Genomic DNA, 24959 nt, shown 5'->3' with positions numbered 1-24959 from the left:
ATTTCCCTCCCCATCTTTTGCTGACTCTTTAAAGTTCCAAGCTGTACTTATATCCTTCTCTTTATCCTTAGAGCAGAAATTTCCTCCTGAAGTCCCAGGATACTGGGGCCTGTGTTTAGAGAATACTTAGTTTGGGTTGGACGAAGGCCTGACTGTGCCTAGAGTCAAGCTGCTTAAAGCCACTCTAATATTCATTTTGTTGGAACCGTGACCACACTGAGTCATTGCTGGTCTCATACGGATCATATATTCACAGTCAGCTCTTGGCTTCAACACGAGGGTGTATATTATCTCTGCTGTTGCCTTTCCTGTCTTTTCATTTCATTATGAGTATTGTGCTTTCAATACTCATAGCATGATTTTCAATCTATAATCTCAGTTAAATTCTTTCAACACAGTCTGTACGTTTAAGCACATACTTTCCTTCAAGGCAGACTTTGTTGCCATTGATTGCCATCATCTGCTCTGTCTGTCTTCCAGGACAACTGCACTTTGCTCTGAGAAGGAAGAGACACTTTTTTAACATGAATAGACTCTGTAACCTGGCCTGTGTTTTTAACTGACTTGATATCAGCTAAGTTCTAGAAAGGATTAGTGCCCTGAAGGATAACTTTTTTTATTTGGACACCAATTAAAGTGCTTGGTCACATCTCCATTGAATTTGTGGTCCCCAAGCTCAATTCTCTCTCTTATTCTGCTCTTGCTATGTTTATTATAGACGCGTGTAACTAAATGAAAAGAATTAAAAGGGGCCAGCGTCATCTCATCCAGGGAACATCACTGAACTGTGGAAAACCACAGAAAACAGTACCTTCTAGATCAACTCCAAAGTAATGCCACAGCTATCTGAGAGGACATGTGGGTGATGCTCTGAAGGCACGAGGGTCAGGGTATTCTCCACATGAAGCCTCAGAGAGAACTGAGGACTAGGAGTGAACATTCCTGCCAGCCAAAGTGAGGGAAAAGTAGGGAATTACTTCTCAGTCATTTTAGCAGAGATTGTCCAGTGGTCAAGGCATTTTCAAATACAGGGCTAGAGAAAGCAGAGATGTTGAGAACTGATTACTTCATCAGAATCAAGCAAGCAAAAACTCAGACCTGGAAAAATGGAACAGAGATAGGAGGCCGTGGGGAAGACTTTCCTGATTAAAAGAAGACTTTAGTGTCAGAAAGTGTTTAACCACCAAGAAGGCCCCTTTGTGAAGAGGGGGAAACTTTAAATGACTCATGTCAGTTTACTTCATATTCATCTAGAGTTTATAATCAATGTACTTGTTGACTGGGTATCAATATATAAATAAACAACTTCTATCAAGAAGAGAAGGAGGAGGATGGTTGTGTTGGGAGAGTTTTCAGCACTGATGGAAATGAATGATTATGTTTATTTTAGTCATCCTGTTTATGAAGTCATCATTTATACCCTTATTGTGTTTATTTGAGGATGTAAAATGATTAAATAAATCTGAAAGACAACTGTACTTTATTAATTTTGCAGAGTTAAGAGGAAGACTTATGAGGCATGGAAACGTCCATCAGGTTTGGAAGAACATAGAGGGAATGCAGAGGTGCCAGACGGCCGCTGAGACCCACGGACAGTTCCGCACTCATGCTTCTGTCGAACTTTACAATTTATTAGCACTATGCTGCCTCTGCAAGATGAAAAGAAACTAATGCCAAGAAGGCATATTCTTCAGTATTTGCAATAGACGTGCCCTCAAAACAATGGCTTCAAAGGTCTCCTGTTTGTATGTTTTGACAGTTGTGTGCTGGGCCAGCGCTCTCTGGTACTTGAGCGTAACTCGACCTACTTCTTCCTACACTGGCTCCAAGCCGTTCAGCCACCTAACAGTTGCCAGGAAAAACTTCACATTTGGCAACATAAGAACCCGACCTATAAACCCACATTCTTTTGAATTTCTTATAAATGAACCTAACAAATGTGAGAAAAACATTCCTTTCCTTGTCATCCTCATCAGCACCACCCACAAAGAGTTCGACGCCCGCCAGGCAATCCGAGAGACATGGGGGGATGAGAACAACTTTAAAGGGATCAGGATAGCCACTCTGTTCCTCCTGGGCAAGAATGCCGACCCTGTCCTCAATCAGATGGTGGGGCAGGAGAGCCAGATCTTCCATGACATCATCGTGGAAGACTTCATTGACTCCTACCATAACCTTACCCTCAAAACATTAATGGGGATGAGATGGGTGGCCACTTTTTGTTCAAAAGCCAAGTATGTCATGAAAACAGACAGTGACATTTTTGTAAACATGGACAACCTTATTTATAAACTATTAAAACCCTCCACCAAGCCAAGAAGGAGGTATTTTACTGGCTACGTCATCAACGGAGGACCCATCCGGGACGTCCGCAGTAAGTGGTACATGCCAAGGGATTTGTACCCTGACAGTAACTACCCGCCATTCTGTTCAGGGACTGGCTATATCTTTTCAGCTGATGTGGCTGAACTCATTTACAAGACCTCACTGCACACAAGGCTGCTGCACCTTGAAGATGTATACGTGGGACTGTGTCTCCGCAAACTGGGTATACATCCTTTTCAGAACAGTGGCTTCAATCACTGGAAAATGGCCTACAGTTTGTGTAGGTATCGCCGAGTTATCACGGTGCATCAAATCTCCCCAGAAGAAATGCACAGGATCTGGAATGACATGTCAAGCAAGAAACATCTCAGATGTTAAAATTTTTACCGATGTAAATACGTTTCTTTTCTTTTTTTAAGAAATGGGGCCTAGGATGTTGATATTTTACAGGTGTCACCAGGGAAAGTAAAGGGGTTTTGTAAAAAGGTTATTTCTTCCTGCTCCTAGTTGCTTTCTTGGATTACCCATTTACAAACGTTCAGCTCTGGTCATAGAAACAATACATGAGTTAGAAGGGCCAGATTTCATTCTCGAGTCCTGAGGCATTGCATTTATTTCAAAAAGCCAACTTCCTGAAAACCACTAGGATTTATATACTGTGCATCTGAGATAAAAATCTGGTTCAGATAAAAATCTGAAATTCAAGGGAATATCTTCAAATCATCTCTGCAAAAATAAATAAATAAGAAATTACTCTTTTCCAAAAACAGTTCAGAAAGAATGCACAGTCAGGAAGACACACTGGATCATTAATACTGCATGTGCTATTATTACATTGAATTTTTACATATCTTGCCATGTAGTGTGTATAGCATTTACAGCTCCATCAGGAAATGAACTTAGTACTGGCAGAGCAGCTCCAGTTAAATAGAAATTTAAACTTGAGAACCAAAATTCCATATATTTGGAAGACAGTGCTACCTGCTCATGCAAGGATTAAACCTGGTCAGCCGGTGGACAGTATATAAAAAGCTACTTAACAAAATAAATGAGAATTTTTTTTGCTCTTTCAGAATAACCTGGTACCTCCAAGGAGACTTAGCCAAATGTAATCTCACCGCTTCCCTCCATACAATGTCGTTAAATGCAATTTACACTTTCTGGCTTAGGCGAGCGCATGTACAGTGAAGCTGGTAGGAGGGCAGAACAATAAATCACACAGAGAAGGTACAAATTAACATATGCTGAGCCACAGTATGAGATGCCCCTCCCCACACATTTGCAAGGCACGTGAGAAATTCTTCTAACCAGTACCAATGTTATTGAATGATTTGGCCCTACGGTTGGTAGATACAATGTTCTTTAGCATCTGAAACATCCAAGTACCTCTAGCAGCAATGCTATTCGGTGGTGTTCTGAAGGCTCTGTGATTGACATTCATGGAAGGAAAGGTGGGGAAGCTTGGATTCATGTTCTGTTGATGCCATCAGTCTTGGGTCATGTGAGCAGGCATCTTAACCTTGCTGTACTTCAATATGCTCATTTATCAAATGGTTAGAAAACACCTACCTCACAGGTGCTGTGAGAACACATCAAATCAGCTAAGTTAGTTTAAAAGGTGCTACGTAATGCAAAGTATCACACATTATGCTAAATGCTAAAATAATTACATCGTTGCAATGATGGTCCTCATTAGTCGTAACATCACCTTAATATAAAACCTGCCAAAATAAAGATAAAATCTGAACTAAGTGCACCTGACTATTCTAAGACTTTGACCCTTCCTTGGATATGTTAGGTGTTTGGGGAAGCTTCAATTTCTCTGTCATTTCTTCTGGTTTCAGTGAACAAGTTGGCACTTTGGTGTGTTGCCTTGACATCCCAGTGTGCTTATAGTGAAGGCAGCTTGCCTTTCTTTGAGGAGCCTCTGGCTGGGGTACATTATGGTAATTCAAGCACATGCTTTGCATATAGATGCATATGGAATCAAGTCAACTTAGATCTCGGGACACATTTGATCTTGAATTCTCAGTAAGAACTTTGAGGACCAGGAGAGTGAGTCCACCTCTATCAGAAGAATAGGCTCTCAGCGTACCCAGCCATTGCTCATCTTCCACCATTCCTTCCTTAGAAAACTTCTGTTTATTTTCATTCAAAGAAAGCCCCACAACTGAAAGAGTATACTTTTTTTTTAACCTGACCTTTGGAAGTTTCCCTAGTAGTTGATAGCAAACAGACAACAAATGGAGGTGGTGGCCTATTTCTTACAAACACTGGATTTCTTGTCCTCAGCACAAAAACCCAGTTTGAGACAGGCCTTCCTCTCCCTTAATACAGCCTTCGTAGGGCTGCTGGGGTTGATCAGAAAGCAGCATTAGTCAGCCTGAGGAGAGACAGATCAGCCTAAAGTGAACTATCCTCTGACCCCCGACTCTCAACTGCTGTGAGTTCCAGTCCCTGGAAAAGCCTTGTGATTTTGTACGTGGTTCACTTTTCAGTTGTATAACCTGATCAGGCCTGTGTCTCATGCTAACATATTGCATTTACCTTATGCTCAGTCAAGTCACCCTCAGTGTCAAGGAATTGCACATTACCAACATCATATATGTACATCTATGAATTGTGTGTGTGTGTGTACATTATGAATAGAGCCCTAAACTTAAAAAGGAACACAAATCAGAGAATCACATGTCTTAAAGAACTATTGCCTAACTTTTTTATGCTAGGTAATGCCCATGTGACAAACATGTAAATATTCAGCAAAGACCCATATGTATATATTTTAAGGGTGTTTTCTTTCCTTCTCCCCAACTGTACATATAGCTAGAATCTGCTTGCTATGTACATTTTCTTCTGCATGGAGTTCGGTGAGGCAAGGCCATTTGTCCAGTGTTTCAATAGCCTAAAGCATGTTTGCCCTTTGTTTTTTGAATGTTCAAAAAATATTGAAGTCAAGTGATCAGGAAAAAAAAAAAGCTCTAACTTTCTACTTTTGTTAATTTCATAACATTGGCCAAATTATGGTTTCTAATGTTTGTTAAACCATTGTTTTATTTATTATAATTTCTCTGCCATAAAATGTTTCAGACAGTATTGTACAAGGAGTCATTCAGACTGTGTTTACGAAACCTTCTGACTGTCCCCCAACTATTTTGTTCCTTATGCAACACAACAAAAGGTATCAGTAAGTAACGTCGGTATTCTTCAAGTTTCTTTGTTAAATTTATTCTTGGTGGCCAGTTTGTGTGGCATTGTGTCTTTTTTATTGGAGCCAATGCCAGTTTCAGTACATGAGATTGTCTTTTAAATAACCAAAATCAAGAAGTGAAGATAGCTTTCGGTTTGGATTACATTCAGAAGAACAAAACCCCTTTCTGTAATATGACATGGGGAAAACAAACTGCAGAGAAGCTAAAGAAAGAGTTTTTCAATCAAATCTCTTCTAGCAAAAGACAATGGAGCATTTACTTAAAGGGTCTGGGATTCATTTTCTACCTTTCCTAGTATGTGGGGTTAGCTGGGCGGCGGGGGGGATTGATTATGTCATTTCTCTGTCAAAGTGCAGATAGTTTTTATGAGCAACAAAGTAACTTGTGAATGAAGGAAGTAATTTACTTGAAACGCTTGTTGATTGATGATAACTGACATTTAGGTATATCATTGTATAGGAATGATTGTATTTATGTATTTATTTGTCAAAATTGTACATACTATTTCACCAAATGTAATTGTCTGTAAAATGCACTCTCCAGGTTTGTAGTACCTTTAGGGTTACATGGGTTGCCAGTCAAGCTGCTAATCAGAATACTATTTTTTGAACCAATGTTATAAAACTGAAAAATGACAAACAGATGCTGAAGATGTCTTTACATTCAGTTTCCTCACCTTCCTCTTGAAATGTAAATTGTTGAGAGAGAAAGCACGATGCTGATGTACAAGCCCATCTGTCATGAGGAAGATTGTGGTTCCATAAAGCTGATTTTCTAACCATGGGACAAATAAAAAGAAGGAGAACATATTTTCACTTTGCTTCTTTTCTGTATGAATCTCTTTGGTAAGATATGATCATTAAAATTAGCCAATGACCTGTCATTTATCATTAACCTTCTCCACAACCTCAATTTAAGTAATAGTTCAAACCCTTCAGAGTTCATCTGTAAGAGCCCAGGGCAACTTAACAGTCAACTCAGAGATGATTTCACCTGGTAGACCATGGGCTACTCCAGGAGTTAAGAAACTGATATCTCCCTTGGCCCTTGATGCCCTCAGGAAAGTCTCTGTGCTAAATTCTACAGATTGAACATGCCAACAGATGGCAATTGAGAGAGCCATTGGTAACACCATTGATAACTGGAGAATTAGGATGTTAAATCTAAGGCAAAAGTGTCATTCTTATGTTTCACCCACATATGTCCTTCGGGATATTGCACACTATTTTAAAAATTTGATCAAACTGGAATAAGAGCTATTCTGGCATTCTTCACAGCAGACAAGTACATGCTGATTGCTGATGCCTGAATTTGTAAGCAAGAGACTAATAGCTATTTAAGAGACAGAAGTTCTTTTTATGATCAGTCTTGATCCAGCTAAATAGGTCTTCACTTTTAATGGAACTTTAGCTTTGGAATTTTGAACTCCTGTATCTTAGAGTTCAAAGTATAAAGTCTATCAGGTGAGAATGGTGAAATATAAAATATAGAGATCTATATTCATTGTGATTTTTTTTAAAAGGACCACCATCAAGAGCAATGTTCTAGGAGTGTGGTCTAGACCAGGAGCCTCAGTGTCAAATGGGAATTTGTTAGAAATGTAAGTTTGGGGTCCCACCAGACACTTGGGGGTGTGGCTCAGCAACCATTCTAACAAGCCCATTAGGGGACTATGATGCACCCTGAAGCTGAGAACACTGATCCAGAGCAGAGTTTGGCAAACTGCACTCTGACCCACTTCTGGCCTGCTGCCCAGGAGCTAAGGATGGTTTCATAGTGAATATTTGCAATGACTCAGGGACAGAGGACACTGACATTGAATCCCAATCCCAACAAAGCAAAATGTTATCCCAACAGTAAGAATCCACTCTTCTCATTAACAGATGTGTTTTGCAAAAAGAAAAAAAAAATTGTACTCAATTACTATCATATTTTAAATTCCATCAATATAAAACTATAGAAATTTGTTTCTTATTGTGTAAATACTTTAATGTATCTTCAACTTCATCTCTTAACCTGCAAAACTTTAAATATTTATTATCTTATCCTTTACAGAAAAAGTTTGCTAACTGACTTAGAGAAGCAAGGAAACTGGTACTACATGCTAAATGCCTCCAACTGTAAATGAAAAGTCACATTAATAAAACATACTGGCATCGTCTCCATGCAGCCAGGGAAATGACAATGTAGTCATGGTAATAAATTGCATTAAAAACCAACAGCTGCATATACTTTTTAAATATTTCCTTTTTTCTGAATGATTTTTAAAAATTATAAAAGCTTGATTCTAATTGTAACAATTACCCAAATTTTAATTAATCTATTGCTTAAAGACGTATGAGTATTAGACCTAAGAGGGTGGGTTTCATATAGCTTGATTATCATAATTACAAGTATTCTATTTGCTCATTTACTTAACTGATTGTCATAGCTTTTCAGATGAATTCATGCTACTGGAAGAGAATTGAATACATCTCTGAGAGAAAAAAAGAAACAAAGAAATGGAGCTCTTTAGAAGAGCAATGTGTCCCAAAATATAATCCACATGAGGATGAAAAATTGCCCTCGATGATATCCCCTTACCTCTTTGCTGGTTAAAATAGGCATTTTTGTGACATGAAAAAGAAATGAATGAAAAAGTATTGTATTAATTGAACTCCGTCTGTAATAACACTGGCTCCAATGTCTCTTCAGCCAGAGGGGCGCTCAAGAAAAATTTTCCATTTAGTTTTCTTTATAGAATCTATTAGTTTGGTACATTATGTTGACTATTTGTTTTGCCTCTCACAATGACTTCAGTCCTCACCTGGAGGAAGCATGGCATGAGAGGTGATTTATTCTGTCTCTGAGGTTTATTCCAGAGCGTTTACTCAGCAGTGGCTGCCTGGTATGGCAGGCTGCGCAGTTACGTGTGGGGCTTTGTGATGAAGAGTATTTTTCAGCAGGAACAAGGATGACTTCACCAGGCATGAGGTAAGGAGAAAATAGCATCAGAGACCTTCTCCCACTGCAAAGCCTTGCATTTTCAGCACCCATTTTTCTGGCTTATTGTTGTTTCTGTTGTTGAATCCTAACAATGACCCCATGACCTTGTGCTGCTATCTTACTTGACAGATGAGGAAACTGAGGCAATGGAGGATTTCATAACTTACAGGGTGAACTCAGGCCCTCTGGCTCTAAAGACTGTGTTCCTGACCAATACAGCACTGTGCCTCTAAAAAGAACAAATATCACCACCACCACCCTGGTTCCTATCGAACTCGGTATAATTATTAACTTGTTTTCAGGTTAGAACTCCCCCCCACTTTCTTATTGAGCTATAATGTACATACTTTAAAATTCACCATCTTTGAGTATGCAGTTCCCTAAGTTTTGACAAATGCATAATTCAGGTAACCACCACCGTAATCAAAATACAGAACAGCTCTATCACCTTCCCAAAATTCCTTCATGCTCCTTTATAATCAAACCCCTTCTCCAGCCTCTGGCAATCAGTAATCTCTTTCCAAAATCCTATCTACATGATGTTTTCATTTTATTCATATTTATCATCTATAATGTTTAACATTTAGAAAAAGAGTCTTGGTACCAAATTCGTACCCAAAAAAGGAACAATCTAGAAAAAAAAAAAGAATAGACAAAGTCAAAAAATCTTAAAAAAATATTTAAACGTGAAAGTATAGGTAAAAGATTCAGGAATTTTAAACTCAACCACCACTGATTCAATATATATAAATCTAATGAATATTAATAAGAGGGCACGAGTCAAAAGTCTATAACCCCACTCCCTCAGAGTCTAGCCCAGCTCCGCCAGGGACGAACAGAGCTGCTGTCCTTCAGAGCTCACACACACCTTCCTGTCGAGTAGAAGGAACGATCCATAAGGTCAATTATGTAATTTTCCCTCTTGGAAGCGAAGGATCCCTGGAGAGGCCTCCATTGCTTGCTCGCTCATTACAAAGGCAAGCCCCCTCCGCTGGGGGATTCCTCTCCACACCTGCTCAGCCCACCCTCAGAGGAGCTCCGCCTCTCTCCCTCCCTGTGCTTCCTTTCTTCTGGGTTCTTCCCCTGTGCTAGTAAACATTTCCTTTAGGAAAATATAACTTCACAACCACAAGCTTGTCTTCAAACTGTATCGACAGAAGTATGTAAGTTCACTTGGAAAGCATGAGTGCCATTGGTAACAATGCGCCCCTCCGACCTAAAGGCAGTCAGGCTGCAGGCAGCATGACTGTGCTGGCAGAGCAGGGGCTGGAGCAGGGAGGGCGGCATGAGGGGCACATACACTCTACAGCAACGTGTCTCGGGTTGTAACGTGCCCGGTAATTACCTGGGAATCTTGTGAAAATACAGATGAGTAGTTCAGGGTACAACCCAACGTTCTGATTTTCTTAGAAGCTCTCAGCCAATGCTGAACCCTGCTTGTACATGGATTATTCTTAGTAGTGAGACTCCAGTTTCCAAGCCTAGATTCTAGGCAGAGATACTAGCATTTGTTAAGCATCTATTAGAGACCATACCACGGGCTTTTGCAAGGTTTCATCTTCCCACCAACTACCAAACTCTTAACAAGCCTAAGGTAGGAATACTAAATAGCAATAACTGGCCAAGCTGCAGGGATCCTGGTACCAGAACATGGAGACAACAGGAGTAGAATGAAAGCAGCAGGGAGAGAAACACAAATATATATCATCTGTCAACAAATGGTGACCCCACATAGGCAGAAATGTGGCCTAATCAGTGTCATCGACTGTGACCATTTCGATCAGTAATCTGACCTCTTGAGGAAGAATAATGATTAGGGTTGGAGAAAAAGCTTTTTTGGCGTGAAATCAGAATCTGTGTGGTCCCTCCCAAGTAAACAATCCAGTGTTTATTATTGTCACCATTCGGGGGTTGAGGAATCTAGTAGTTAGAGAAGTTAAGTGGCTTTTCCAGTGTCAAAAATTGATAACTGGAAAGATAATATTCAAACCCAGAGTCTTTTGACTGGAGTCGAAATGCTGTTTTCCATTTATCTTACTGCTCTCAACTCCATCTGCAATTCTGGCAACAAAGTAGGGGAAAACCCTGGCTTTAAAGGTTGGAATTAGCAACATATCCAAAGCCAGACAGGGCTGGAGGTAATAGATGAGTCTGGAAAGGCAACATAGAAGCAGAGATCCAGAGTCCAGATATGCAGCCCAAAGAATGTGCAAACAGCTGGAACAACCGCCTCAGAATCTAGGAGAGCGTCAAAGAGGCAGGTGCGGGACATCCGTCAGGATTACTTAATCTTAAATGGCAACAGAGAACCTGGTTTTCCAGGCAGCAGCTCTCGTCCAGAAATACTTTTAATTGCCATGAGCTGGGCTGGTTCCAGGACCCCCAGAGCGAAGGCTGTACCTCTACTTTGAATCTAGAAGTAACCTTGATGAAATGTAGCCACAAATAAAATGTTTTTCAACAAGAACACAAAACACTTTGCAAGGGCTTTATATGCACTTTTTTATTTCCAAGGCAAACCGAGGGAGGAGAAAGTGACTCTGAAATAACAAAGGAGAAGAGTCAGCAAAAGAGACAGAACGTCACAAGGAGACAATGAACAAGGAGCAGGAGGAGGGGAATAGAGCAGGCAGGAGTGACTCAGGGTGAGACGGAAGTGAGGGAAGATTCACGCCTCTTACCCGGAAATGTTCATCAATGTTTCTTCCCTTTTGCCATTGTGAAAAGTACCTAAGGATTTCAGTCCACTTTCCATCAATTTTCCTCCAGCTAGAAAAGTTAAAAAAGGGGGGAAGGGGGGAATGGATAGGGATTCTCCAGAGGCGGTTGTCAATCTGTGCTTTTTTCTAAGATAAGAAGTTTGTAAATGTAAACCTTTAAAGGTAAATGTAAAATTTACATTTTCTTGTGTATCAGCATGATTTTTTTGTGTGATTTGCTTTGCTTGTTTTTTGCTTTATAATTATTCTCAGTTAGCTCTGGTGCCTGTAGAAACACCACATTCTTTTGCATTAAATTTTGCAGAAGTACAATAGACTGAATCCTAGATGTTGGACTGGCATGGATTTCCACAAGCATGGATTGAGTAGTAAGTGAAATCCCTAATATTTTAAGTGGTGAAAGGGATTGTTGGATACTTTTCTCTCCACATTGGAAGACAGGTACAACCTAAAGAAGCCTAACTATAAAGTCTAACTAAAACTTAGCTTTAAAGTCGAAAGATAGAGAATCACATTAGGTTTCTGATAAACCATGAAATCAGTTTCACTTGAGAAGCTGTCATTTTGCTTTACTTCCCTCGAGCAGATGGAAGAACACTGATGGAAGTCCAAGGAGGCACATTCATTCACTCAGCCATTTACTCAAAGTATATTCCTTGAAAGCTAACTGCGAATCAGATACAATGTTAGCACCAAGGGTTATACATTTTAGAAGTGGATTATGCAATAACTTCTTCAAAATTCAAGCTTTCTTGTTATTCAAAATCAGAATATGCATTTTAGAATTCCTAATCCCTAGATGCCTTAGCACAAGATCCTTCATTTTAAAAAGACTTGTGATCCCATGATCACCAAGCCAGAATTATTTAAATCTTGGTCCATGGGATCAAAATTTTTAGTCTTTCATGAATAAATCTAATGGATTAAAATACAGGATAGATTAGTGTCTGTTAGCCAGAGAAAAACATAGTAATCCATATGTAATCCTACATGTTTGAGTCTCTCAACTGTTAAACCCCTTCTCATTGCACCAAAAATTGTATTTGAGCCCCAGTCCCAATCAAGAACCAGTAGGTTTAATTTACATTATGTGCTGATGATTTTGTTTCTTCAAATAATGGAAGATGATAAAGAATTCTAAACAGATTTAATAATTTAAAACTATAATGTACTTCAGTGAAATTAAGAGAAGCAGATTTCCCAGTGGCCAGTAGAATTTGCTGTCCGATCTGTATTCACAGCTATGCATATACAATTGCACATGGCTTGAAATCTCCAGACCATTCAGCAATTGCCCCACTATAGCTGAGGCTTCTGTCACTTAGCTTTATTGAACATCACATAAATGCTCAAGAAGAGCTGTTTAAAATCTTCCCTCCTATAGCATGGTCTGGGATGATGTCCCTACCCCACACCTCCATTTATGCAAACATCAAGACTCAAGTCAAAGGCTACTCATTGATGTTCTTTACTGCCTTTCCATAACTCAAAGATGGCATTATGGGCAATCATGAGAGTTGTGAAGCTTTCCAAAATACAAAATCCTTCCAAATGCATTGGATACTGCCATGTAATCTCTAAATATTAGAATAATCAAATAGAATTCCGACATCCATCCATTGGTCTAAGGAGAGTTCCCGAATCATTGCTCTTCATGCTTGAAGACCTTATGAGCTCCTTTGGAAAGAATCAACACAATGGTTACCAACCATGGACTTGGCTGACATTTATCTTCTCTCAAAATCTCCTTTTCCAATTTTCCCATCTCAGTGACTGGGCCCTCCAGCCCTAGTCGCCCAAGCTAGAAATCTGGGAACCACCCCTGACATCAGCTTCTTTCCTGCCCCCGTGCAAAGTGCGCCCAGGCTCTAGCCACACCACCCACGGTAAAGACAAAGGAAGTCCAGGAAAATCACCAGCAGCAGCAGATGGCGGCCAGGTCTACCTGGAAGCAGCAGGCCCTGGAGCAGCAGATCGGCAGCTGTGCAGAGAGAAGAGACAGAGCAAGGCGGCAAGAAGCCCCTCTCACGAATGATTGAGAATTGATCTTACATTCAAGTCAGGAGAGAGGAAGAAAGAAATGAGAGGCCGAGCCAGGAGCTGATCTGTCCACTTGCAGGGATCCTGCCTCCTTAGACGTGGGGGGCCAGTCGTCAGATGAGCGTCCCTCTGCCTGGGAGAGGAATAAGGAGAAGGCGGGGACTCCCCTACTCCCAGGTATCCACAGAGTCAGGGATGGGTTTTAAGCCCCAGATGTGAATTTGGATCTTAGGAGTGTGTGAAGTGAGGAGAAGGGAGGAAGGGGAAGAGGTTTGGAGGCAGGGGCAGGTCTGGGAGACCCTGCAGGAGCTCCAGTCGCTAAGGAAAGGGGAGGCTTTCTTTTCCTGCACAGGTTCTGTTGACTTTGATTTGCGAAGTCTTTGAATGGGAGTAGCAGGCTGGCCACAGGCTTGTCTCTTCATGGCTGATGAGGAACCACGGGGGCTGAGCTCGCCCTGGCAATGCACGGAGCGCTGGCAAACAGGCGAATCCCTTCTGTGTTCATGACTGAAGATAGCCTCTGTGGCTAACGTAGGACACTGGTTACATGTTCTGGGTCGGAGAAGTATACTCCCTTTTGAAATCTGGTTTGACCATTACACACCTCTTACTGTGAAACTTTGAGAAAGCTACCAAGTAAATTCTTGCCAGAATCCTTGGCACAGATGTCCCACATTAACAGGCATCCTGTGCTGCTAGGAGAGGAGCAGGTGTAGACGGAGAAAAGCACTCACTCTCCACTGGGAAATAAGTGTTGGAGTCCCAGGATTTAGCCCCGGCAGGGAGAGGACATCTACCAGAGGTGAGCCGTCTGAGCTTCTCTTCCTAAGGGGACATGTCTGACCAGGGAGAACAGATTGGGAATGAAAACTGACTGCTTTTCAAATCCAGAGTCAATTACACATGCATAGATCATACTGGCCTTTGGGAATCTTTGTCTGACATCCCAGAACAAATTATTTTGAGGATAAGAAGGCAGGGTGAAAAGCAAGTTGGTGAGGAAATATTTTTGAAACCTAAAATCACACCCATTGCCAGGCATTGTTATGGGGCTTTACATGTCTTACCTCACCTAGTTCCCTTTAAAATTCTACCAAGAGGGGCTGTTATCATTACTACTTTACGGAAAGCCAAGGCACAGAGAAATTATACAGCTAGTTCAAGGTCACAAGCTAGTTAGCAATAGAGCTGGGATTTGAACCCAGGCGATCCTGGTTTTAGAGTCAAAAACCTGAAGCCATTGTGTTAACCAAACCTGAGGCTTGTTTAGGGGCTTAAATCAAACCTGACATCAGAGGGGCTGTGGGCTAAGCAGACACCTGTCCAAACCCAGCACATCTCTCGTGGCTGTAGAGTTTGAGCGCCCTGGAGTGGCTTGCCTGAGAGTGATCACTGGGAGGGGTGATGTGGGGCAGGGGGAGAAAGAAAGAATAATCCCAGCTTTGACGAAGAGGTTGCATTTCACACAGAGCGCTGGGGAATCAGACCCACGGCTTCCTTGCAAGATTTGTTTTGAACACACTTACAGAAGAGAAAATAGATTCTAAGTGTACAGTTCTAAGAAAGCAGATTTCTTAGTGAAGACTGTTCTTTTCCCCTGAAGAAAATACTTTGAACAGAGTGAAGAAAGCACCGGTCTTAGGTCCGTGTTTGAATCCCGGCCCCAGCACTTGCTAAGAGCAGCCTTGAGCAAAGAGTTATGTGAACCCACTGAACTTGACTCCCTTATGAATAATATGAGAAGATTGATGGATAAAATGGGGCTGGGGTGGTAGGGGGGGGGATTAAGATGACGGATGTTATTCTCTTAGGCTACATAAAAACAGAGCATGTTTGGTTTGCTCTTGTTTCTCCGACACTTAGCATAGCATTTGTGCATAATCAGTGGGTGCTGAGTGAATGAATGTGTGAATAACACTGCCTCTGAAACTGATGTTTAGGGACATATCAAAGCTGATTGCTTCATTCTTTCTCCCAAGGCTAAAAAATGAGCTCTCCCTCTCACCCCTGCTCCTTTCCCAGGTGATTACTTCCCACCATGGTTTGCAGGTCTGTTACCCTAGGAATTGGTTCAAATACTTCTTTGGTTCAGGGTGTTGCCTACATCTGCGTCTTCTGCTTCACCAGCTTATCCCCTTGTTATGCAATAAATCATTTTCACTGAGCACCCTAAAAAGGACAAATGGAAGCTAAATTTTTTAGTACTTTCATGTGTAACATGTCTTTGTTCTCGCCTGCTATTGATAATTAATCAGTATAAAATTATAGGCTCAAATTTTTCCCCTCGGAATTTTAAAAGTAATCTTCTAGTGTTTCTTATAATCTGGTATTGCTTATTAAAGAAATCTGGAAAATGTGGGTGAATGTAAGATTAAAAGCAGCGGCAGTCCTACCACCCAGAGACAATTCTGTTGGCATTGTGACGTGTACCTTTCCAGGAAACACACACACAGCTGTATTATGTATATAGTTTCACATCGTGATCTTAATTGTGTATCATGCCATCAATTGTGTATCAAACTAAGTTATTTTTAAGGCCCTTTTCAACCCTAAGGATCAATGAGTCTATGACTTGTTAAGGAGAGATTGTGACATATGGATGGATGGTTTCAGTAATAAGTAGCAGTTTAGGAATTGGTTTCATTGATACAAGCATGAAAATAGAACTGTGGCAAAGGAAGATAAGGTTAACTACCTGCCAAGTACTTTTCATTTAGGGACACCGAAGGTTCTCAGTGAGTTTAACAGAATCAAAGACATATTACAGATGGGGCTCCATACATCATCTGAGTATAACCTACAGTCAGGAAAAGCATGTTCAGATGGGGGAAAGGACACAGCAGGGCTTCCTTGAAAGAATATCGTGGGCAGCCTGCAGGGTGAAAGGGGCCACATGGAAGCCAAGTGCTCGGGGTCCAGAATGGGAGATAGGCAACCAGAGCCGCTTCCAAAGGCCTGCAGTTAAGGAGGGCAAGAAGCAAGCGAGCACAGATGCCCCACTGAACACAGAGCATCTGTAAGAGCACGCAGCCTAGGTGGGCTTCAGAAAGAAGTAGAAATGAGTAAAGAAGAGGAAGTTAAAGGAAAACAGAGCAAGTAGCTAGGGATAGAAGAGTGGTGTGCAGAGACACAGCTCCATCCAGGAACAAACCAGAAAACACTCACCCAGCACACGTATCTCCGCAGTGCTGAGCTCTGGCCTCCAGCAGTGGCACCGGTTCACCCTTCTCATCTTTCCCGTCGCAGTAATGGTGGGAAGGCACAACGACTCACAAAACTGCGGCAGTACCGCAAACCAGAATTAAGTGTCGGCAGTTTTATACTCTGAAAGGAATTTCTGCTAGACAAAGCCCAGATGAGGTCATATGGTAAAAATAACTGTGGCAAGCAAAATGCTTCACCATATGAGAGAGAAGAGCAGGTCTACACAGCAGAGGGGGTGGAGAAGAGGAGAGGGAGAGGAAGGGACTCCTGCTACACCTTTTGTCCCATGTGGAACCTTACCTCGAGGCTGCAAGTCCTAAGAGGACAGCATGCCCACGCATGTGCACAAAATAGAATCTTCACTGATACCTCCCCCCCTGTACCAGAGATGTCCCATAGTGCACTGGGACAGTGTCGAGAGCAGCCAGCTGTAACAAATGACCACAGACAATACAAGTTTATTATCTTACAGTTCCCTGGGTCAAAAGTCCAAGGCAGGTCTCACTGGGCTAAAATTATGGTGGAGCAGGTCTCTGTTCCTTCTGGAGACTAGAGAAGAATCTGCTCCCTTGCCTCTCCACCTTCTACAGGCTTCCTGCATTCCCTGGATTATGGCCTCCTTCCTCCAAGTTCAATGCCAGCAATAGCAGGTAGATCTTTTGCAGATCACATCACTCTAACTTCCACTCTTTCCTCTCTCTTCCCTCTTTAAGGGACCTTGTGATAATATTGAGCCCACTGGATAATCCAGAATAACCTCCCTGTCTTAAAGTCATCTGATCAGTAACTTAAAGTCCACCCAAAATCTCATTCCCCCTTGCCATGAAAAGGAACATATTCACAGGTTCCAGATATTAGAATGAAGACATCTCTAGGGGACCATTATTCTACCCACCATAGCCACTAAACACGTTTTATCAATAAAAGGAAACATTTCAAACATGAAGAATGGGGCTTCTAAGAAGCATCCCTGCCCTGTGAGGCACACAGCCTCTCCCACTGCAAAGTGGGAGATTGAAATGGGGGAGCTTAAAAATAACAGCATCATCTACTCACTGTTTTGGTTTATTCATTTTATTTTTAGAGGATTAGTAATACATTCTCATGGTTGAAAAATAGAACATTAAAATATTCAGTGAAAAATTTCTCTCCTAATGCTGATTCCTGCATCTACCTGTTCCAAACTTCTACTCACTTACAGTTATTATTGGCAAATTCCTGTGTATACTATACTATATGAGCATATTCAAGTAATTATCCTTTTTTAACTAACTTTTGTCCCTTTAGTTATTTTACCAATCATCCCACCTCCCCCTATGGTAGCCACCACTCTGTTCTATGTTTATAAGTGTATTTCAATTTTGTTTGTTCATTTGTTTTGTTTTTTAGCTTCCACATATAAGTGAACTCATATGGTATTTGTCTTTGACCTATTTCACTTAGCATAATAATGTCTAGGTCCATCCGTGGTGTTGCAAATAGCAAGATTTCATTCTTTTTATGGCTGAGTAATATTCCATTGTATACATGTACTGCATCTTCTTTATGCATTCATCTACTGATACACATTTAGGTTGTTTCTATATTTGATCTTGTGCCATTGCCATACTGTTTTCATTACTGTAGCTTTGTAGTATAGCTTGAAATCTGGGAGCATGATATCCACAGCTTTATTGTTTCTCAGGATTGCTTAGGCTGTTCAGGTTCTATCATGGTTCCATACAACTTTTAGTAGCATTTGCTCTAGTTCTGTGAAAAATGCCATTGGTATATTGATGGGGACTGCATTGAATCTACAGATTGCTTTGGGCAGTGTGGCCATTTTAACAATATTAATTCTTGCTATCCATGAGCATTAAATAGCTTTCCATTCATTTGAAATTTCTTTTACTAGTGTATTATAGTTTTCAGAGTATAGTTCCTTTACTTCCTTGGTTAGATTTATTCCTAAGTATTTTATTCTGTTTGATGCAATTTTAAATGGGATGATTTCTAATTTCTCTGTTAGTTCATAATTTGTATATAGAAATGCAACAGATTTCTGTATATTGATCATGTATCCTTCAACTTTAATGAGTTCATTTATTAATTCCAGTAGTTTTTGGTGGAACCTTTAGGGTTTTCTATATATATTATTATGTCATCTGCCAATAGTGACAGTTTTACTTCTTTCTTACTAATTTGAATGTCTTTTATCTATTTTTCTTCCCTAATTGCTAAACAACATATATATGTTTACACATAAACTACCACGTACTTTATATATGATGTCTCACATATATAGCAGTCTATGTTAAGTTGGTAGTCACTTAAGTTCAAATGCATTCTAACAGCACTAAATTTTTAACTCCCCTCCTCCACACTTTATGTATATCATGTCTTCTTTAATACCATTTATTTAGGTAATTTTCAGTAGTATTGATTTTACTATTTTTGTCTTTTAATCTTCATATAGCAGTTAAGTGGTCTACTACCTTTGCTATCTATTTGCCTTACCAGTGAGATTTTTCTTTCCAGACTCTTCTTTTTTCTAGTATTGCCTTTCCTTTCCTTCTTAAAGACGTCCCTTTAACATTTCTTTAAGGTGGTTTAATGGTCTTTATTTGTGCTTATTTGAGAAACTCTTTATCTCTCCTTAAATTCTGAATGGTAATCTTGCTGGGTAGAGTATTCTTGGTTGAAGGGCTTTCTCTTTCAGCACTTTGAATATATCATTCCAGTCCCTTCTGACCTGTAGAGTTTCTGCTGAAAAATCAGCTGAAAGCTTTATGGGGTCCCTTGAAGGTAACTCATTGCTTTTCTCTCACTGCTTTTAAGATTCTCTCTGTCTTTGATCTTTGACATTTTAATTATTATGTGTGGTGTGGACATCCTTTGGTTCCTCTTTTTTGGGGGGGTGTCTCTGTTCCTGGACCTGGACTGTTTCCTTTCCTAGGTGAGCTATTTCTTTAAATAAATTTTCCATCCCCTTCTCTTTCTCTTCTCCTTCTGGGGCTCCTAAATGCAAATATTAGGATGTTTGATGTTGTCCCAGAGCTCCCTTAACATAGCCTCATTTCTTTTATTCTTTTTCTTCCTGCTGTTCAGCTTGTGTGCTTTCCATTACTCTATCTTTCAAGTCACTGGTCTGCTCTTCTGCATCCTCTAGTCTACTGTCGATTCCCTTTAGTGTATTTTTTGTTTCACTTCTTGTATTTTCATGTCTGATTGGTTCTTTTTCATATTTGCTATATCTTTGTTGAAGTCCTCCCTGAGTTCACTCTATTCTCTCAAGTCCAGTGAGGATTTTTATAAACCATTACTTTGAGCTCTTTATCAAGTAGATTGGTTAACTGCATTTCATTTAGCTTTTTCCCGAAGTTTTGTTTGTCTTTTGGAGTATATTCCTCTGTCTCCTCATTTTGTTTGACTTTCTGTGCTTAGTTCTATGAATTCGTCAACAGAGCTACTTCTCCCAGTCTTGAAGGACTGGACTTCTGCAGGAATATCCCCTTGATAGATTGTATGTGCCTGGTTGTTTTGGCTGACTGGCTGGAGGCCAGGTGGGTGTGGACTGGTGTCTCAGTGCTGGGGTTCCTTGGGCATGGGTCAGGGGTTTTCTATACGGTTTCCAGTTGGAGATGTACTGATGGGGCAGCCAGTGTCAAAGGGACACAGGGGAGATGCCAGGTGGGCAATGGTCTGGGTCCTCTTGTGGGGCAGCTGGGGGTGGCAGAAAAGCACACTCTGGGGTGGGCACCAGCTGGGCCAAACTAAAGGGGCAGCTGGTGGTGTGATGACTAGGTACAATCCAAGTTGGAACCATGCCATAGTTGTGCAAACAGGACAGCGTGGGATGGATGGGGCATGGGCAGGGTGAATTCATGTGCACATCACATTAGTGCCACTTTGGTGGGACTGCTGAATCTCTGACATGTGTGTTTGGGTGTCCCAATGTCTATATTTTTAACCCATTCTTTCACCTCAAAGTTTTCATACTGTGTACCATGATTTTTTAAATTGTAAAAAAATGCATTACCACTTAGCCATTTCTAAGTGTACAGTTCAGTAGTGTTATGTACATTCACATTATTGTGCAACGAGTCTCCACAACTTTTTCATGGTACAAAACTAAAACTACACCCATTAAACAACAAGTCGTCTTCCTCCAGCCCTAAACAACTACCACTCTACTGTCTGCTCCTGTAAATTTGACTACTCTAGTGGCCTCATATATCTAGAATCATACAGTACTGGTCTCTCTGTGACTGGCTTATTTAATTTGGCATAATGTCCTCAAGATTCATCCACACTGTAGCATGTGTCAGAATTTCCTCTATTTTAATGCTAAATACTATTTCATTGCATGTGTACACCACATTTTGCTTAAACATTCATCCACGGATGGATACTTGGGCTGTTCCACCTCTTAGCTACTGTGAATAGTGCCACTTTGAACATGGATGTGCAATATACCATGTTGTTTCATTTCAGCAATGTTGTAAATTGGAGATCTTCCCATATTATATATGGAGAGCTTTTAGTTCCTTTTTTTTTTTAAAAAGTAGTATCACAGTATTTTATTGTATTGATGGATCCTATATGGTTAATGAACACCATGTTGAACATCTATGATCTTTCCACTTAGAATATTCAAGATGCAAAAATTTTATCCTTAAAAATCTACTCATATCCACGTTGTCTTTCATAGAAGTCAGCAGGAAGAAATTCCCAGATACTTTAATTAATAAAATTAAAGATGTTTGAGTTGATCTAGAAATGAATAAAAATATGGAACTCAAGTTTGGAAAAGTCTGGATTACCACTGAAAATATTTAAACAAAGGATTAAATAAGATAATTTTTCTAATATGGCTATATAACTAAGTGCATATTTCAAAAATAGATAAGGCACATAGCACTAACTTAATAGTGATTTGGAAATAATCTGAATGAAAGAGTTCAGATACTATGCCAAACACTAGAATGTATTTTTTGTTAATGAGGGGAAATAATTTATTTAAGTCCTTAGCCAATGTAGATAAGAGTCAAGGTCTTTGTGATTTTCATGTTTTGACTATTTACAAAATCCAAAGCAAACCATTTTCAACAGAAAGATCACCAGTAATCGAATTTAAAATTATATTAATATATTACAATTATCAAAGAATAATGGCAATCTCCATTGAAAATCCTTAGGGGAGGATGAAGGGAGTGTTGAGAAAATATCAGAAAATTAAAATAATAAGGCAGAGATAAAAGAAATCCAAATGTGAAAGAAGAGTTGAACACAGAACTTCATAAGGCAAAGAGTTAGAACTCAAGAAGTCAGAAGACATGAGTGAGGTCAAAGGAAATCTTAACCAAATAAACAAAAATCACCTAAGCTGGAAAAATAATACAAACTGGTAAGGAAGCGCATCACCAGGACTACCAGACCATGAAAAAGAAAGTGGCAAATGTTGGGACTGAGAAGAGAGAAAAAAAAAGTTTACCTGATACAAGGGGACAGGAGACAGGTTTGCATCTCGTCCAAATGTTAATTAGGAAAAGAGGGACCTAGGGGGCTTATTCCTGGTGAGGTTCTGTATTATCAGTCGGATATGGGGAGGCCCATGAGGTCCATGGAGGAAAGAATGCACAGCTAGAACCTGGGAAGGGCGTAAGATCAGATCTGTAAAATGCATGTACTCCCAAAAGAAATGTGAGAAGAAAGTTATTTAAAGCTCTGCTGTGCTTTCTGCACATAGGGTGGCATAAGGATTCACTGCCTTGAGAAAAATGGAAAGAAAAGTCACCCCTAAAATTAAATATTTAAATCCATTGTGAAAGCTGTACATTTAGAAATAATATATTTTTGGGTCTGCTGTAAGAGTCCAGAATAAAATCACATAGAAAGAAGTTGGTAGTATTGTTGATACAATTAATTTGCTAGGAAGGAGAGAATTTGTAAAATGTAAGTTAAAGGCATGTTTGTTCTTTCCTTTTTTTTATGATGCTATGAAAATAACCAAAATTAATTTATTAAAAGCTGGGAATTAAAACTTCATGTGGAAGAGGAGCAAACTCCATGTAATCATACTTCATAACTGAAGATGACCTTAAAGAACATTCTACATGAATGCTATATTAAAAATGAAGGCATAAGACCATCTGTAAGGAATAATGAAGAGGCAAGAAACAAATCAGCCTTGAAAAGTGCCAATGATGGGTGGCAATGTCAGAAAACATCTCATTTTCTCAAAAGAAAGAGTAAAAACAAAATCTTAGAGATCTGAAGTAGATATTCTTATTTACAAACAAATTGCATACATAAATAGGTGAAGAATAAGAGGAGCACAGGAAAGCATTTTTGAAATAGTCATTCTTGTTAATAGATAATGGCTAAAATAGAAAAAGAAAGATGGAAAGCACACAAAAATAAAGGCTGTTACACTTAGACATCAAGAATAAGAAGAAAGAGCTATGAGCCAAAGAAATTTTTTTTAAATGCTTTCAGGTAGCACAGAAGGAGAATCCACAGACGAGGTGGGAGGTGACCAGCTGCAGGTGAGAGGGAGGAGAAGAGACTGGAGATGTGAGGCCTGCGGCGTGAACTGCTGGCGTAATGAAGAACAGGACTGATGGGCCGGGGCAGAGGCACAGGTGAACTCAGCCTGAAATTTTAATGCTCTTATCATGGCAGTTGGTATCTTTTCTTGGTATATATGTATTTTTTTCCTAGCCTTGCTCAGAGGTCCAGAACTAGAGTAGAGGGAAACTGAGATGAGTTGCGACCATACCACTGGGATTTCCCCCAGAACGCGATTTCAAAACCACTTTTCCCACTGCCCCCTTCTGCAGCACACGTCATTAGCAATGATAGAGCACATCGCCAGGACTAACGACTCCTTCTCTCCTGGCTCCATACCCTGCAAGCCTAGAAGTCATCAAAATGGGCACCTGGTTCCTTGGAACGATGACTGGGAAGCATCCCAACCTGAAATATCTCTACAGTCTCCAAATCTCCATCAGAGATTCATCATTTAGATCTGGGAGGCTGCATCGCCAGCTTCACACATGCTCTTCCTCCGCCTTAGAAAGCTCCCCATTCCTCCTAAATTGACCACATCCTGTTTATCCTTCATAGATTAGCTTAATCTCATTTCTAGAGGAAGCCATACTCTTCACGGCACTGTCACACCCATTATTATACTTCTGTGTGCCATATGAATAAAGTGTTTAAAATCTGCCTGATTATTAAGCCAAGAACCATGTATATTTTATCACAAGTGAATCTTCAATACAGAGCAAATTACTTTGTGTGAAATATTGAATGAATGAAAATATACATATCCCTCAAAGGAGTAATACCTTAAAGCAGTGGTACTCAAAGGGCAGTCCACGAAACAGCAGTATCTGTATCACCTACTGTTAGGATATAAATTCTCAGGCCCTCAGACCTACTGAGTGAGGGTTGAGCCCAGCCATCAGTGGTTTAACAAACTGTCCATATGATTCTGCTATGTACTAAAGTTTAAGAACCACAATCTTAAAGTTAAGTATTAATCAGTTTTTGCTTTACAAGAAGGAACACAGACTCGGATACCTACAGGAATAATGAAAGGTACAAAACAACAAGGAGTCATGGAAACTGTAGCAAAATATACAGCAAGATCACATGTCCAGCCTAAAGAAGTGAGCTGCAAGTGACATCACCAACATGGCAGATTCAGAGACCCCACGGGGGGACCCCCAACAAAGAACAACAATCTGACATCTATCCATGAATGAAAATAGCCCTGGGAGAACTCAGGAGGCCACTTAATAAGTTTCAACAGTGCAGTGAAGCCAAAATCCTGAAAATAACCACACAAAGGGGTAAAAACTATCATTTGCCTACATCAGCCCATCCCCAAAATTTGGCACAGCTCATTATCAAGAGGGAACTCCTCTCGCTGGGAAAAGGACAGTGGGGTGAGCAACCAGCTTCCTTAGCCTTTTGGGGCGCTATGGGGAGACTTGCTTCACTTTCACCCCACCCAGAGATCAACACAGCTGAGACATCTAGAAATAGCTAGTAACAAGGAAGAGGGCAGGAGCTACTAGTGTCAGCCACTTGATGAGAGCAGGCAGAGTGCCCAGTGGCCTGCTTTACAGAGGACCCCAACAGCCTTCACTGCTGAGCATCCCAACAGCATTTGGGGATGCTGTGCACTCCCAGCTTTCATCCCCGAAGATCCCACCACAGACCCCGGCGGACAGCCCCACAGGGGACCCCAACAGCTTTTGCCACTGAGAAAACCAACAGCTATCACAACTGCTACAGACGCCCTGAAGCTTTCATTATGGAAGCCCCACTGGTTTTTGCATTCACAGACTCCAGCTCCCTGAGCCCCCCCTGCCCCCACTCCAACCAGAGCCCCTAACCAGCACCACTGTGGACAGCCTAGGATGCAGCACAGCCATCCCACCCACAGCTAGTCCCACCTTCTGCATCTGTGCGCGTGCAGTGCCAG

The 24959-nt window shown here is 40.6% G+C and overlaps 1 protein-coding gene across 2 annotated transcripts in view; it reads left to right on the top strand.

The window, feature by feature from the left end:
- B3GALT1 (beta-1,3-galactosyltransferase 1) overlaps positions 1-6343 on the top strand; it is a 525967-nt gene extending 519624 nt beyond the window's left edge. For both annotated transcript variants that reach the window (XM_036884265.2, XM_057505455.1), the window contains exon 5: positions 1496-6343. In XM_036884265.2, coding sequence (XP_036740160.1) covers positions 1723-2703 — 981 coding nt within the window. In that variant the 5' untranslated portion in view covers positions 1496-1722 and the 3' untranslated portion in view covers positions 2704-6343. The remainder of the gene's footprint in view (positions 1-1495) is intronic.
- Positions 6344-24959: the final 18616 nt, after the last annotated feature.

Source organism: Manis pentadactyla, chromosome 8, assembly GCF_030020395.1.
Source record: "Manis pentadactyla isolate mManPen7 chromosome 8, mManPen7.hap1, whole genome shotgun sequence".
In the NCBI taxonomy this organism is placed as follows: Eukaryota; Metazoa; Chordata; class Mammalia; order Pholidota; family Manidae; genus Manis; species Manis pentadactyla.
Note: the sequence above shows the minus strand (reverse complement) of the source record. Positions and strands in the feature narration are given on the sequence as shown.